The sequence below is a fragment of the Rhipicephalus sanguineus genome, chromosome 9 (genome assembly GCF_013339695.2).
Source record: "Rhipicephalus sanguineus isolate Rsan-2018 chromosome 9, BIME_Rsan_1.4, whole genome shotgun sequence".
Taxonomy (NCBI): Eukaryota; Metazoa; Arthropoda; class Arachnida; order Ixodida; family Ixodidae; genus Rhipicephalus; species Rhipicephalus sanguineus.
Genome location: NC_051184.2, coordinates 3,812,170 through 3,828,957, shown reverse-complemented (window position 1 = coordinate 3,828,957; position 16,788 = coordinate 3,812,170). Strand labels below are relative to the sequence as shown.

At 49.6% G+C, this 16,788-nt stretch overlaps 1 protein-coding gene across 1 annotated transcript; it reads right to left on the bottom strand.

Moving 5' to 3' along the window:
• Window positions 1-13,901: 13,901 nt before the first annotated feature.
• Window positions 13,902-15,725, bottom strand: LOC119404470 (uncharacterized). The gene has a single exon (XM_037670973.2). It carries the CDS (start codon window positions 15,564-15,566, stop codon window positions 14,484-14,486), a length of 1,083 nt encoding a protein of 360 aa, XP_037526901.1. The 5' UTR covers window positions 15,567-15,725; the 3' UTR covers window positions 13,902-14,483.
• Window positions 15,726-16,788: the final 1,063 nt, after the last annotated feature.

Here is a 16,788-nt window from a genome sequence, read left to right as displayed (position 1 = left end):
TACATGTAAAATTAAAGTGAGCTGCAAGTCGTCATAACTCATCGAACCTTTAGTATAAACGCGCCCGATCTCACGTCGGTGATGATGTAGTGGGCAGAATTCACGGAAGATTCACGGTTTACCGATGAACCTCCGCAGCTTCGCCCACTCATCATCATTCACTCCGTGGATATGCTGTGATTTTTTACGCTTCGTAAAATTGTAAAATGAAACTCGTTTCTGTGCAATGGTAAAAAAGAAATAGCTTACTACGTGCTCCTTCAGTACAAAATCAACCATTCTGACGCAAGGGACGCGTTGAAGCCAGACGCGTCTTCGAGGTGTCCGGGCTCTTCGTGAACGATGGCAATCCGACCCAAATCCGAATGTAACATAAACAAAGCATTCCCACGCGTCCAACAGCTCGCAGCGCCAGTTTTCCCTCTAGGTAAATGCAAGAAACCTTATGGCTGGAGCATGGCCTCCGAGATGGCGGGCGCGCGGCTAGGTGGCGGCTAGAAACACGCCGCGCGCCCGCCATCTCGGAAGCCATGGCTGGAGCAAACGCGGCAAAAAAAAAAAAAATTATGGCGGCTATGAAGTCATCATAACTTGTTGCAGCGTGGTCACGTGAGGGAAGTAGGGGGTCCTCAAAGGTCCCCGTTGAGTGCCCGTTGAGGGTGTCAGTAGCGCGAGAATGTCGACCACTCACGTAAACTTCAAAATTTATTTAAAACAACTTCCAAGCTATATTCGCAGTGGGTATTTTGCAGATGATATACGCATGTTCACCGGAATCGATCCCGCAGGCTATCTCGGCCGCGAAATATTGTGTCAGTACCCCTTTAAAAACTGTGCTGCTCAACCATGCTAAGCAATCTCGCAGATTATCGTCGTCAGCTGCAGCAAACGTTAATATTTCTTATATTTGCAAACAAATAAACTTAACTTGCTAGACGATCTAAACGAAAAACAGCAAAAAAAAATAGTAGGAAGAACGACGTCGATCGTGATCAATTTATTAAGCGCATTTGAATAGATAGGGCCCTTTTTCAGTACAGGGCTATGTAGGTGTGTTCCAAACATGAGCATAAAGTATACATAGAACTACTGACATCGAAGATGCACACTAACTTCCTCGCAGTGAAGATCCGATGGAGCAGCAGAACTCTTGCTTGATCGAGTGAGTTGGCCTTGTAATAATAATAATAATAATAATAATAATAATAATAATAATAATAATAATAATAATAATAATAATAATAATAATAATAATAATTGCCGGGGAAAAACAGGCGGGAGAAATGCGCGAGAAGTGGCGGCTAATCGGCGCGGGTTCCTCCACTCTTTTTTTTTTGTTTGGATTTCTTAGTTCAAGATGCGGCAGAAGTGAACCGATCGTCGGCAAGAGACGATCGAGATAAGCTGCACAAGTGCACGCTTTACACTCACGCAGAACACACTACAACGCGCGAAAAATACCAACATGCAAACGCGACGTTCAGCACGCATGCGTACAGCAAGCGTAATCGCCAAGTAACCCCCCCCCCCCTTCCACACACACACACATACATACACAAATGGCTTATTAAGCAATTAAAGAAACCCATTTCAAAGCCGTACCGTAACTAAGTGCAAGAACTACGAAGACCACCGACAAACCTGTCTGGCGCGAAATGCAAATAAACATGACCCACGGAGTCAAGGATTGGAGCGTACGATTACAGTATAAAGCGCGAAGAATCGCTCACCCTTCAAAAGATGGCGACGTCATGACGAGCGGAGCAGACGGACGACCATCGGCTTGTCGCTTCGTCCCCAGGAACGAAGAAAACCACAGTCCAATCACCTTGGTCTTGTCGCACAGCACAACGAAGTTCACACAGTGCTGTCACACGGAGCACAAAACATAAGCAACGGTGACGCAAAATAACACGGAGATGGAAGAATGATGGAAAGGCATCGCGAGGTGGGCGGAACAAAAAGGCGGGAAACGACGCATCTCGAAGCCCCGATGCCGCCACCGCTATCAAACTTATCTCAGTCACACTACAAAGTTCGTCGTCGTCTCACTATGGCGCTAAGTCATTCGAGCTTTAGGATTCAAACACGGCTATCTCCGTTTGACCACTAAAGCGCGGTGCTAAGATCTGTTAACGAAAAACTGAGCAAATTGAAACACACCCACCTCATTCGCTTGTCTTCGACCGAGTGATGACCCGGTGCCCAGATGTAGCCAGATGCAACGGTTGAAGTCCCTAGACTGTCCGCCTTCATTGCCTTTTGTTTTTTGAAAAAGACCGTTAATCTAGGGAATTTTTTAAATCTTTGCTTCTGGCAACGGGTACTCCGATGCTTTGTGCTCTTGGCCCTTCGTTAACTGTTGCCTAAATTTGAAATTCTCTCTGTGCTTAGGCGACTTACAAAGGGTGTACAGTGAGTCTTGAACGCGAAACTTAGCTCACGATGACTTTATGGGCTAGTAAGCAATATTTCAAAGGGTTCATACGCGTAACCCAACTTGTGATAACGGTGTGAGCTAGTGAGCTAAAATGTGAAGGATTTCGCAGGCGAAACGCAACTGGCGATGATTTTGTGAGCAAGTGAGAAAAAAATTTGAAGAGTTCCGTACGCGTAAGCAACTCGCGGGCCTATTGCCTTCGTTGTCTTTCGCTGTTTGAAAAGAAGAAAAAGCGTTAATCTGGGGAATTTTTATCTACTTTTGGCAACGGTTACGCAAATGTTCCGTGCGGTTGGCCCTACGTTGACCGTTGTCTCGATTTCAAATTCTCGCTGGGCTTAGATGGCTTTCAAAGGGGGGGAGGCAGTGAGACTTAAACGCGAAACTTGATTTATAAACGATGTCTTTGTGGGCTAGTAAGCAATCGTTCGAAGATTTCATACTTGAAACGTAACCAACGATGTCTTTGTCAGCCAATAAACAATAGTTTGGAGGCTATCATACGCGAAACACAGCTTACGATGAGTTTGTGAGCTAGTGAGAAAAAATTTGAAGGGTTTCGTACGTGAAACATAACTCATGATGACTTTGTGACCTAGCGAGCAAGAATTTGAAGGGTTTAGTTTGAATTCGCGGCGTGACATTCGTACGGAACGAAACAAGCACGAAATGAGAGGGCCGTACGCCGAAGTCTCGCCAGTGTACTTTCGGTTGTTTTCGCATAAAAGGCGGGACATTTTGAAACGAACCGTTTCATCCAGGTGTGGAGGTTTGCTCGGTACGTTTTCTGGTACCTGCTCTTATGTGTCATGTGCAATGTGTACGTGCGAGTATGCTAGCACGTAACTGTGCTTTTAATCGCATTATATTGTACGCACGTTATTTATACTATCTGGACTGCATGTCTGCACTTGACTGGCGTCGAGACACGCTTCGAGTACATACGTTCGCTGTTGACGTGTCAGTGTACCATTGCACGTGTGCCACATGGGCAGAGTGCCTTCAACCGTTACATGTTGCGACAGATAGCTCCCGTCAGAATTTATCATTATTATTATTGTTGTTGTTGTTGTTTATTTTTTTATTTTATTTTTTTGTAATTACGAGCCAGACCTCAGAACGCAAGACTGCGTCGTTTTTGTAAAAGAAGCTTTAATCTTGTGAGCTCTTATCCGGAAGCTCTGTTGAGATTATTGAAATGTTGGACCCGCTTGAGTCAGCGAATGTTGCCACTTGTTTTGTCTCGTTTGTGGTCGTTTTGCGACGGTGTGCACGGTCTCGATACTAGCGTGACACTTTCGGTTCCTCAGTGTGAACGGAAAACAAAAGAAAAAGGCAACTGATTTTACTGCGGGCCTCTGTGCTCACAGCGTACAGCGGGAGGCAAAGCAAAAGCTTCCCCTTCAGATTAGCGCCTCGAAAAGCCGTGAGTGGTTAAGCGGGTTAAACTTCGCAAGGAAATAACAAAGGCCCATGAATGTATGCAGAATCCCATTTTGTGTCCGAGTATATGTCTACCACCTCATATCACCTTTCTCGCGCTTCGTTCCTCCGCTCGACACAGTCGCTGTGCAGACAGTACCAGAACTGATTAGGAATGCGTTCCGCCTCTAGAATATAATGAAAAGTCCGGTTTCAAAGCGTCCATCGCACCATTGCACGTCTCATGTGGCTGTGAAGTGCATCCGTGACCTTCACATCTCCTGCGCTTTTTGTTCGGTATTACTTGCTGATGGCGCTGCTTTTCCGTCACTGTCCCGTACGATGTTACTTATTGCACTTCTCATAAACATCGAAAGCGTATAATGATAACAGGAACGTCACATCTTAAACGTGAAAATTGCGCCTTGCCGCTGGTTTCATTGGCTAGTTGTCGACCTATTGTGGCATTCCGCTGTTTTTTATTGCGATAGCAATTATATGGACAGTCTCGGCTGGAAAATGTCCGTCCCCGTCGCCGTCATTCACCGTATATGTATAAGTATATATATATATATATATATATATATATATATATATATACTTATATATATATATATATATATATATATATATATATATATATATATATATATATAGAAAAGCCATAAAGAAAAATAACTCAGAAATTTTTTCCGACGCGCGGAATCGAACGGGCGACCTCTCGCTTTGCAGCCCGCCGCGTTAGACATTAGGCCACGACAGCACCGTCTTTCAGCCTGCTAACGGCGAGCTATTTATATACACCATGTAATTCAGCATGCTTTCTTAGTGGCCACATAGATGGCGCGACGTGCGCGCGTAAGGCGCACTTTAAAGATCGTCGCCCCGCTCTTGCGAACGCCGTTGCTCTTCGCTCTACAGGGCGTGGTCGCTTTCGTGCGCTTATTTCGAGGAAAGAAGGGGCGGCCGGTGGGGTGCTTCGCTTCGCTCGCTGCAGCGGCCGCGTTTGCAAAACGAGCGCGCTGTTCAAACAGAAATAAGTAACAACTGTGACAATTAGTTTGCGCTCGTCTTGTGTGTACCTGTTCGTTCATTTCGTGCGTCCTGCTTTATGTTTGAGCAGTACGCTTCAAGTGTCGAGCTGTGACGCATTAGTTCGCGCTCGTCCTGTGTGCGCTCTTTTCGTGCGTCCTTTGGGCTCGAGCGACGCGCTGGCAATTTCGAGCTGCTTTCCGTTCTTCGCGTTACATTACAGTTTATTGCTATCGCATTCATTGCTTCGCCGTTGCGGCGAAACTGTGACTTTTTTTTTCTCTTTTTACCAAGAAAGCGCAATAAAATCGTATTTCCGATAATCGCACATGCCTCAAGTAGTTCTTGTGCTCCGGTCTCGAAGGGCAACACATTTTTTTTTTCGTTTACTTACATTACTTCGTGCTTTGAAGGGAGCTGAGTTAGCTACGCGGCAGACTGCAATGCAAGCAAAAATGAGATAAAGCGTGTCTCCGAGGATGTCTCTGATATTACTGAGACATCTTTACTGAGTCTCCTACTACCATATTGTGCTGACAACACAGCGGGGGTTGCAACGCGCGATTAAGCGCCGCAAGCAGCGCGACTAGCGTGTTTGCTTGATTTACAATTGTGTGCATATTTATCTTCCTAATGAGGTTCCAATCACGTACCCGACATTCCTTTACTTATTATAATATGCCACCGCAACCCTGCTTTCACAAAAACATAAATCGGAGTGCAGCCGAAGCGCAAAGAACTGAACTCTTCGCCAAACATGTACGTTCCTAAATCGTCTGCAGCGGGCCGATAATCTCAACGACCGCCATGTTGGATGTACAGTCGCGCCACCTATAGGCCGTGAAAGCGAATACCTTCCTACTGTCGACCTGCCTTACCGTATTTGCGTACGTTATTTCCGCAACTTGCTGGTTTGAGCACCCGATCTAATGCCTCCGAATCTAATGCGACAGGCTGTTAGTTTATGAACATACCGTCTAGAACCGCTCAAGTTTGCCCGCCGACGCCAGCGCTTGCCATTTCCCTGCCGGAAAAAGAGTACAATAGTAGCCTGTTACGACCCCTCCGCTCCCTATAATTATGAACGTACAGAACATTGTGCTAACTCCACGTCGTAAACAGCGTCGTCCTTCACTTGAGAAATGCACTTCGCTATGACGAGGACGGCGTCGCAGACGCTGCGTGTACATCCTAACCGCGCGCGACGCGAAATTCTCAAAAACACGTGCAGAACACGTGCAGGCTGCGAGCAAAGCAACACGTTTTCAAGCGCTTGCGGCCTGAATGTCCAACGAGACGGAATGTCCAGCGAGACGGAATGTCCAATAGTGGACATTCAGGCTCGTTGGACATTTCGTCTCGTTGGACATTCCGTCTCGGTTGGACATTTCGTCTCGTTGGACATTCCGTCTCGTTGGACATTTCGTCTCGATTGGACATTCGGTCTCGTTGGACATTCCGTCTCGGTCGGAAAATTAAAATGAGTCGCCAGTCGGAGGAACCGAATTGTACGTAATAGATTACATGTAAGCCGGCAAAGTAGCCACAATATTGTGGGCAACGAGTTTGCATACTTTGCTACACCAGCCTTCTGTTGAGCGCTCTATTCTAGCATTTAGTTAGTGGTGCCACCCTTTTCGTCGGTGGGATCCAAACGCACACTTTCAAATTACGCGTCTGACGCTCTAAAAATTGAGCTACGACGGAGGACGCTCCTTCGTCCACACCGTTGGGTATTTATGTGCGTTTCATCCTCGGAGTGTTAGCCAGCGCAACTCGTAGCCGTATTTGTAAGGCTGCGAGTTTGGATTCCACTGACGGAAAGAGTGTTCTTTCGTCCATTTTATTGCCTTCAATTTAGGTTATAGTATCATTAGAGTAGAGTTACAGACAACAAATAATGTTCCTCTGCTTCGCTTTTGTTTGGCTGTTGTTTCTTTTCAACAAAGAATAGAGCCCCTCGAACAATTCCCCTTATGTCATATCGAGGGCTTCGTTCCGGCAGACGTGATGCAGCATGTGAGGGTTTATTTAAACGAAATAAAATAACATATGAAATATACATCTGAAAACTAAATATAGGAAAGAAAAATAAATGAAACAAAAGTTGAAGTTATGATAAATGCAGTAAAGAAAATTAATAAGGGAACAAGAATACGATGCTGGCTTTCCTGTCTCAACCCTATCGTCCATTTCGCTGAGGTTGCTAAAATCATTAAAACTGTCCGCCTCTCGAACGGGTCAGCGCACCAACGCCACCAAAAAGCCAAAGAATGTTGCCGTGATCCCATATGTCCATGGGCTCTCGCATAGGCTCAAAAAGATTGCTAAGGGCTATGACGTAAATGTTGTTTTTTCTGCTCGTGGTAAGGTTGGAAAAGCATGTGCTGCGATAAACAGGAAGAAGAATGGCCAGTCACGGGGAAATTTGTGCTCCGTCAATCATCGCACCCGTTTTGTATCATGTGCATGTGTATGACATCCCGCTCACTTGTGGAAAGAAATATATTGGACAGACGGGTGTCTGCCTTAACGATAGACTACGCCAGCACAATAACACTTTAAAAGGCACGCCTACTTCACATTTGTCTGCTCATTGTCGTTATTTTGGCTGTAAACCGTTGTTTAATCGCACGCATGTCATCTTCAGGCACGTTGACCAAAGCTCTCGTGAAATCACAGAAGCTTTTCACGTTAGGTACAACCATGATGTTTGCATTTCCACCCCATCTATCTGCCTTCATGACTGCGAATTTAGCCTGCTTGAAAGAAGTGACAATTCTCTGTAATGCGATGATGCGCGCGCAGTCGGATTACGTGTATTTATTCCTTCCTGCTCAATAAACCCAACAGTTGTCAGTCAGCGCCTGTCCTGTGTAGTCCCCCTTCTCGTATCTTCGTCTTTTTGCGCTGTTTAAACAATGATGCCCGGCGCCACAGTGAACATTTACAAAACACAAAGAAAATGCGATCTTCCGTTCGGCTATCTTAACGCAATGAATCAGTTTTCTGGCAAATTTCGAACTAGGACAAGTTCCTCTCTTCTAAAATCGAACATTCCGTCTCGTTCGACATTCCGTCTCGGTTGGACATTCAGACTCGTTGGACATTCAGTCTCGTTGGACATTCCGTCTCGGTTGGACATTCAGACTCGTTGGACATTCAGTCTCGTTGGACATTCCGTCTCGGTTGGACATTCAGACTCGTTGGACATTTAGTCTCGTTGGACATTCCGTCTCGGTTGGACATTCCGTCTCGTTGGACATTCAGTCTCGCCGGTCACGTGACCCATTGGACATTCCGTCTCGTTGTACATTCCGTCTCGTTGGACATTCAGGCTCTGAATCGTTTTCAAGGCAGCTTGAAGGGGACAGCGGAGGAGTCAACAGTCAAGTAACGAGTTTTCTCCCCACGTTGACTGACAGCGCCCGGCAACGCAGCGCCTCCCACGGCGTGGGTCCCGCATGGAAGAGGGAGAAAATAAAACGTGGTCTGTATGCGCGTGCGCAGCTTCGGTCCCTGGATTTTCCGGAAGTAAAGATAGGAAGTAAATAGTTCTTGGAATGCAACATCAAGTGCATTCGGCTGCCATCATTGTCAAAGAGCTGTGTGGCTATGACCCTGCTCCTTAAACAGTGATGAGACAGGTCCGACAGATTAAATTATGGGGCACACCTTGCGCCTCCCCTTAGGTGATTAGAAGGGGCAACCGCCCCCCTCCCCCCACTGCTGGTACCCAACTAGCGCGACCACGAGGAAAGCAATCACGATGACGTTGCAGGAGTGTTGGAGACGTTGCAGACGAAAACTTGCTCTGGATGGTTCTGACCCATCTAGTGCCTTCGGACAGGCGTGATAGCTTTGCTTTCACGTGAAGTCGCAGACAGGTTCTCTGCAACATGAAACAGCGCGCTTAGACAGGACAGAAAGTTACAAGAAGCACACAGACACAGCGCTGACTAACAACTGAGGTTTATTTTCACGTAACGTGAAAAAAGGGTTGGGGAGAAAAGGAAAAGATAAAAAGAAAAAAAACGAAAAAGAAAGGAAAAAGAAAAAGGAAAACCACGTCGCAGTGTACATCCAAAACAAGGGAGTCTGCATTGGCTCATGCATCGCACCCACGCTGAGTGACCTTGTTCTAGCCCGTCATGACAGAGGCCTTCATACGTCTTTGAAAGGCAGCACAGTGCAAAAGGTATTCCGGTTTGTGGATGACTACCTTATCATCCACAAGGTGCAAGAGAATGGACAAGATGCTGACGACATTCTTCGAGTTTTCGCAGAAAAATTGGGAGACTTTGTGCTAACGAAGGAGCTACCCTCAGACAACAAACCTCAGTTCTTGGATCTGAGGCTACATCTGAGTGCTGAGCATTTGTGCTAGAGTTATGCCCCTCGGTCACAAAAAGGTTTCATGCCATACACATCGGCACATTCAAAGCTTGTCAAGCGGGGAGTGGCCATGTCTGCCCTCAAGAGTTCGTTGAGCAGAACCTGCCTCCACCGCGTCCAAGAGAGCCTTGATGAACAAACACGCCGTCTGCGCCTGGCCGGTTATCCGGACTCGCTTCTTTGCAGCATAGGCTACAAGCTTTTGAGACAGTTCCGAAGAGCCCCGCAGAGAAAAAAAGAAAATGGCAGTCGTCCCCTACATTCATGGTGTTAGCCACCACAGGCTCAAAAAAATAGTAGGGCGATCGGGCGTTGATTTGGTTTTTTCGGCCCCCAACAAACTAAGCAAGCTCTGCCGACAGGTTAATTGCAGTCATCCCGCTCAGAGACTTTGCACCAAGAAGCACGCGAAGCCGTTTGTTGCGTGTAAGGATGAGGTGGTATATGCGGTTCCATTGTCCTGCGGACGCTCGTACGTAGGGCAAACGGGGCGATGCCTTAATGATCGCCTACGTGAACACGCGTGTGACGTCCGTAATTCCGCCGGGAGCACCTTAGCCGCCCACGTTTCTGAGTGCTCATGCCGACCTGCATTCGAACAGTGCAAAGTCTTGGGCCGGTATTCAGACAAGCTGAGAAGAGAGCTTCGGGAAGCCTTCGAAATTTACCAACGAGGAGAGGGTTGTATCAGCTCTCCGTGTGTCGGCCTGTCACAAAAAGAACTCAGTTTTCTCGGGAGCTGAGTCTGGAGTTGGGGTAAAGAACTTGTTTTTTTTGGGGGCGCTTCGCCGTGCTGGTGCTGCGACGTGGTTTTCCTTTTTCTTTTTCCTTTCTTTTTCGTTCTTTTTCTTTTTATCTTTTTCTTTTTCTCCCCAACCCCCCTTTTTTCACGTTTCGTGAAAATAAACCTCAGTTGTTAGTCAGCGCTGTGTCTGTGTGCTTCTTGTAACTTTCTGTCCTGTCTAAGCGCGCTGTTTCATGTTCAAGATGTACCAAATGGCCCGCGAACAATCATTGTTACAGGTTCTCTGCGCTGGTATCCCAACATGGCGGCCACTGTGACTTTTTTTATCTCATTGGAGAGTGTGAAGGTTCGTCGCAGCGCCCCCCCCCCCCCCTTCCAATTATGTCAATGTATGGCGCTGACATTGCGCCCCCTCCCCAGAGTCGCAGGGCCCCCCTCCGTATTATGTCAGTGTGCGGGGCTGACTGCGCTCCCCCTCTTAGGTAAATAGGGGGGCCTGTCGCCCCCCCCCCCCCCCTTGCGCACGTCTATGCCCAGTCGTTCGGTCCCCGCGTTCTTTTGTGCTCTCCCCGCTTTCTTTTGTTCGCCAGCCGTGCCAAGGGGGAACGCAAAGGACCGTGAGGGTTTGGGTATGAAATATTCTTGGAGGCATCGGCCCTAATCTGATGGCGAGCCGTCAGCGTGGTCACCGTTTCTTGCTCCGCGCGTTCGAGCAAAAGTTCACGCAGCGTCTCAACCTCAACCAGCTGGTACCCCAAGGTGTCGGCCACGGTGACGTCAATGCAAGCTATGTTTGAACATCTTGTGCAAGCCAGGTGGCATCTTTCTCTTACTTTTCTTTTTTAAGGGAGCGCGCAATAGTGGGCATGTGGACGAAAGGCTGCGAGAGACCTTTCTTCATACATCCGTTCGATTCGGACTTGTGCAATTTGTCCGTACCGCTTCACCAAAACACTTGCTCCCCGTCCATTCCTACGCGTTGAGATCCGCGTACTGAACTTATCGCAGAAGGCTGATACGGTACACGCGCAAGCTAGCGTAAAAATGCATCTCACGAACGCCAGAGTTTCCCGTGAGGAAAGAATGGGCGGCCGCCCAGTCTGGCATGGCGCCACGCTTCTGCGTGCGTCTGTGTGTAACACTAAGGCGGGGCAAAACCGTATTTAGGAGGAAGCCGGGTACACAGTAGAGCGTGTACTGCCGACGCGGCGCTGTGCGCGTTAGCGGGAGCTCCTTCAGTCTTTTCTTCTTTTTTTTTCCCGTACCGGTTGACGTCAAGCGTTCCGTACGCGGCAAGCAACAGGTCTTGACCCAACAAGAGTCGCGAATGGGTCCGCTTTGACGTCGCTGATGCAGGAAGCAGCAGTTTGTACGGGGCCGTTTGAACTCAATCGTCCGTGACTGTCTTCATACGTGCGCGACACGAGATCTTGTCGAATCAGACGGCGCGGCGGAGCTGAGTTGTCCGCTGAGTCTCCAAAACCGAGCCCCGCAGCCATGTTATACAATCCATAATTTCATTTTTTCTGTAGTGAGGAGGGGACAGTAAAGAGATGAGCAAGACACAACAAGCACTTACTGAAACAGAAATTTATTCGCAGAGTGAAATACGTGAAAAGTCGTAAAGAACGGGGGAAGTGTTCTCCCACGCGTTTATGGACCTTTTCAACGGAGCGAAGAATCACCTCCTTTCTGGAATGTTGCACGGGAGTACAAAAGTTGACGTCGCAGATTGCAGTGCATTTTAGGTGGGTCATGCACATTAATAACAGCCCAAAGCGAATTATGGTGGCGCCAAGGGAGCCTTCGTTGACAAGGTGCACAATCTTTATCAGTCCTCGCTTGTTGTGTATCGCGTATCTGTGTCATGTGTGCTTACGCTTCCGGAAACCCACGAATCTGTAGCAACTGGCAACACTTCGTGCAATTTACAGGAACTTATGGGTGGGAGATAGGAGCCACCTTAAGGAGGGGGGGGGGGGGGAGAACGCCACCGTTTTGAGTGAAATAACGTCTTCATTGCCATTCCAAGAAAGATAATTTGTCTGAAATCGCGTTTACATGAATGCAACAATTGGCGCACCGCATCGTGTCGCATCAACTTTCTAGCGCATCGCACACATGTAAACGGCGGTAATGCGCTAGGAAGGTGCATGCATCGCACTAATGCGCCAGGCAGGGCTGGATCTCGAGGGGTAAGTCGACTCACGGACCATCAATCACGAGGAGGGCAACGGCGGCCCTCGTCGTGTCAGCTTCAAGTACAGTGGCTAGAATACTTCAAGCGCACCCCTCCGACACCACATGACATGCGGCAGCTGCGGGGAGGAGGCTTCTCGACAGAGTTGATGCGCTACATGTAAACGCTGGCGCATCGCATTACTCTAGATGTGCCAGGAGAGGTGAAACACTACCGTCGCATTCATATAAACGCGGCTTCAGACGCCCGATCACTTCAGGGGTTTGCTTCGATGACCTTTGTACAAGCTGTGATTATCTCCCAGTGATCATCCAACACGTTTCTCTTTCGGTGTCTCCCAATGTGCAGCGCGACCTATCCTACTCCCCCCCCCCCCCCCATCCCCCCCCTCCTGTGCTTTTCTTTGAGAAAAGCACAGGAGAGGGGGGGGGGAGGGGGGGGGAGTAGGATAGGTCGCGCTGTAGGATAGGAACAATTTTGTCCTAGCGAGTCAGGTGCGGTCGTGGAACACGTGCTGGCAGAACAGGAACGAAACAAGTGGTGGGGTGTCCAAAAGCTTTAGACTCGTTTACAGAGCAAAACTGGACAGGGCAACCCGCCCTAAGCAGAAAACCGGCGGCCGAACACAAGAACGGAAAAGGTTCGGGGTCTTTCCGAAGGCCTCCGGCCTTTCGCGTTCTTCTGTCCGCCAGCTGATTTTCTGGCTAGCGCGATATACGGGGGCGCCATGGGACACAGGACTCCAAAGCCGTCTGAAAGAAACTAAACTTACCTTTGTGCAGATTCCCGTAAAAAGGTTCGTTTTCGGATTTGCTTTTTTTTTTTTCAAATCTTTAGGTCGCACCGCCCTTGTGAAATGTTGACGTGCCAGCACACGGCCGGTCTCGTGGCCAGCATTACCATAAGGCGCATTTACGTGAATGCGACAGTAGCGCATCACCTTTCCTACCACATCACAAGTAATGCGATGCGACGCCGTTTACATGTAGCGCATCAACTCTGTCCCCCGCTGCTGCCACAGATATGGTGTCAGAGAGGGGTGTGCTCGAACTTGGCACAACGGGGGGCCGCCGTTTCTCCCCTCGTGGTTGATGGTCCGCGAGTCTCGAAATCCACGTATTTGTGTGACGCGCCTTCCTAGCGCACTACCCCCATTTACACCGATTCGACGCGCTATAAAAATTACAGACCATCGCCTTTCGTAAAGCCTTTCCCGTGGTAGCGCTCAAAGCCACGTGCCCAGAGTAGCGAGATTTCACCACGAAAGGAGACGGCTCTCTGTTTGCTGACACAATAGGAGTTGGCATTTTGCCATGACGCAAGTTTCCTTCGAAGAAGCAGGCGCTGAAAGAACGCCATAATCTGAAACTGCTGCGAAAGTGTCAGGTGGGAAGCATGCGTCAAGACCGCACAACAGGATATCCGCTAGGAGGCATTAATTGTTGGGGTTTCACGTCCCAAAAACCGCGATATGATTATGAGAGACAATGTAGTGGAGGGCTCCGAAAATTTCGACCACCTGGGGTTCTTTAACGTGCACCTAAATGTAAGCGCACGGACCTAGCATTTCGCCTCCATCGAAATGCGGCCTTCGGGTCAGCAGTTAAGCACCATAACCGCTAGACCACAGCGGTGGGTGCCGCTAGGATGTAACGACAGACTACGGGTTCAAAAAACAATGAATTTACACTTTATTCGGCATGTTCAGTTGCTCGGTATAGTACATACGTAGTGCACATGGACAAGGAATGAGTCATGAAAAAAATGTTTTCGCGAAGGAAGCGGTAAACACCCAAGCGAGACACGATACCCAGGGGGAAGTCATCAACGCATTGATTCCCAACAGCTAAGTCACTTAGGTCTTAAAAGTGCGTGATAATTGCCCGGGACTCAAGTCCAGAGAGCACACAGCTGCGTGCGCTCGGGCATAGTTACTTATTAAGGTAAGGCAGCGAGCAGACTGGCTGTACCGAAACTTTGGACGGAGGCAGTATATGGACGGCGGGCGCCGAATGCTACCCAATAGAAGTCGTGCGCACGGTTATGTTAAGAGCGCGCTGTGCCCCTTCGAATTAAAGGCACAATGCCGCTGCAGCACGCGACCACTTGTTTGTTCGGGAACGCCTCACGTGGGAAGGAAAACCACGGGCATATGCCCACAAGTTAGCAATAAGGATAGCATACAGCGTACACGGCGGACCCGCATGACGCGGTCAGTCCCCAGAGTCCACAGCCGCAAAACTGGGAGGTCAATCCAGGCGCAGCTCCTTGCGGACGTACTTGGGAGCTTCGTGTATTATGCCGGCTTGGATGAGACCGTGAGCCGTGTCCAGGACAGACTCCCTGATGGGCCTCGGCTCGACCTTGAGGACTTCGCGCATGCGCTTGTTCGAGAACTTGAACACCTTGCCGACCCGAGGGTACAGCATCTTTGCCGACCGGTCGATGAAGCCGACGAACCAAAGACCGATGTTGGGCGCCGACAGGAACGGAATGTAATAGCCCTGGCACGACAGTTCTTCCCGGAGCATGTGCGCCATGTCCTTAAGCCAGACGTTGCCCGAGTTGATGATGTGTCGCTGACCGGCCGCCTCCGGCACGATCAGGGCCTGTACGTGAGCCTTGGCCACGTCGCGGACATCGCACACGGCGAAGTTGACGTACGGAATCAGGGGCGTCGACTTGTCCAGGAGTCGCTTGACGACCTCGATGCTCGTGCCGTATGTGCCATGCAGCGGCGGGCCGAACACCAGCGACGGGTTGACGGTGACCAGCTCGAAGCGCTTGGCGGCGGGGAGCGCGTTGACGAAGTCCCAGGCAGCCTTCTCAGCAAGGGTCTTGCTCTTGGCGTACGTCTCGAGGCCCTTGAAGTCCACGTTGGTCCAGTCGTTCTCATCGTACTCGCGATCTGCCGGAGTGTCCACTTCGCCGTGCACGGCACCCATGGTGCTGGTGAGGACCACACGCCGGACCGTGCCGGCGTCAGCGGCGAACTTGAGCACGCGTCGCGTGCCTTCGACGGCCGGTCGGATCACGTCGTCGGGGTGGTTCGGTTCGGCGTTCGGGAAAGGTGATGCCACGTGAACGACGAGCTGGCAGCCCTTGACGGCGTCGGCCCATCCGGCGTCGTCCAGGAGGTCGGCCTCCGCCAGTTCCACGGGGTGCTGGGCTTCGGGGTAGCAGGTCCGGAGCGGCTTGGTCTTGCTGTCGTTCTTGGCGTCGCGGACTGTACCGCGCACTCGGAAGCCTTGCTTGAGCAGGGCTCGAACCACGTGCAGGGCGATGAAGCCGGAGGCCCCTGTGACGAGAACCAATCCACTGTCCTGGGCCATCGCGAGGTTGCGGCGAGACTGGAGACGAGCGGAAGAATCGCAAGAGACGGATAGGCAGCGGAGAGCGCGCTACCTGCACGACGTGGGTCTGGCGGTGAACTGTCAAAATACCGGTTCTGCGCCACCACATAGGCTGGTCGCCCCCGCCGGGTCGCTTGAAACGCGGAAGAGAACGCGCGCCGCCCTAGTTTCCTCCGCCGGTGGCGGCACCTATCCCGGAAATGCAGGGGCACCGTCGTCGCTAGGTAGCAAAAACGCATCATCAAAACAAAAGGCCGACGTCGCGCCGCCTGGCGAGCAACCGGAGGAACGTGGACAAACGCGCCTCTTTTGAAAACGGAGTGCCAACCTCCGCTCGACTGCTGCCCCGCAGTACAGCCACTTTACCCGCAGGTCGTGTGATCGAATCCCGACCGCGGCGGCCGCATTTTCGAGTGAGGCGAAAATGCTTGAGGCCGGTGTGCTTAGATTTAGGTGCACGTTAAATAACTCCAGGTGGTCGAAATTTCCGGAGCCCTCCACTACGGCGTCCCTCATAATCATATCGCGGTTTTGGGACGTAAAACTCCAACAATTATTCATGAAGATAATAATTGCGCAAGTCCAATAGCGAACGGCAAGCCAGTGCTTGTGGGTAACAGGCAGTGTGTTCGAGATGAAATTAGGAATCGCCGTATCGTGATCTTGGCGTGAGCAAGGGCAATAACGTAAGGGCGGAAAACGGCTGTTCGTGACGTCATCAGTATGCGCTGCTAAAAAAAAAAAAGTGTTGTGGTGTGGCACTTGCCTGTCCCCGTTTTTCTATGTAGACTATTTTACGCCGTGGTGGCGATTAATGCCACTATATGAAGACGGGACAACACCAAGAATGGGCGCCGACTACACAGTACTTTCACATTCGCCCCTTGTTCGTTTCTCAGTGTGTTGTCATCATGATTGATCTGTTTCAACTGCCCCGGCTCACTGCCTCATTTTATGCCTTAACCCTTTGTAGGTTTGCCTATATTTTTGACACGATGATGTAAAAACCGGCTGTGGTATATTGATATAAACTACAAAGAAATAGCATAAAACAAATTTTATCAAAATCAAGCCAGTGGTTTACTGGAAAAAAGTGGGACATAAGTGTCCCACTGACTCATGAGTGTTTTCAATAAGTGGGAACACCTCGTCCCACTGTCTCATGAAGGCACCATCTCGAGATTGCATCAACAGGCATTTG

Coding starts and splice junctions, on each gene's coding strand:
- LOC119404470 (XM_037670973.2), bottom strand. CDS start 15,566: ATGGCCCAGGACAGTGGATTGGTTCTCGTCACAGGGGCCTCCGGCTTC.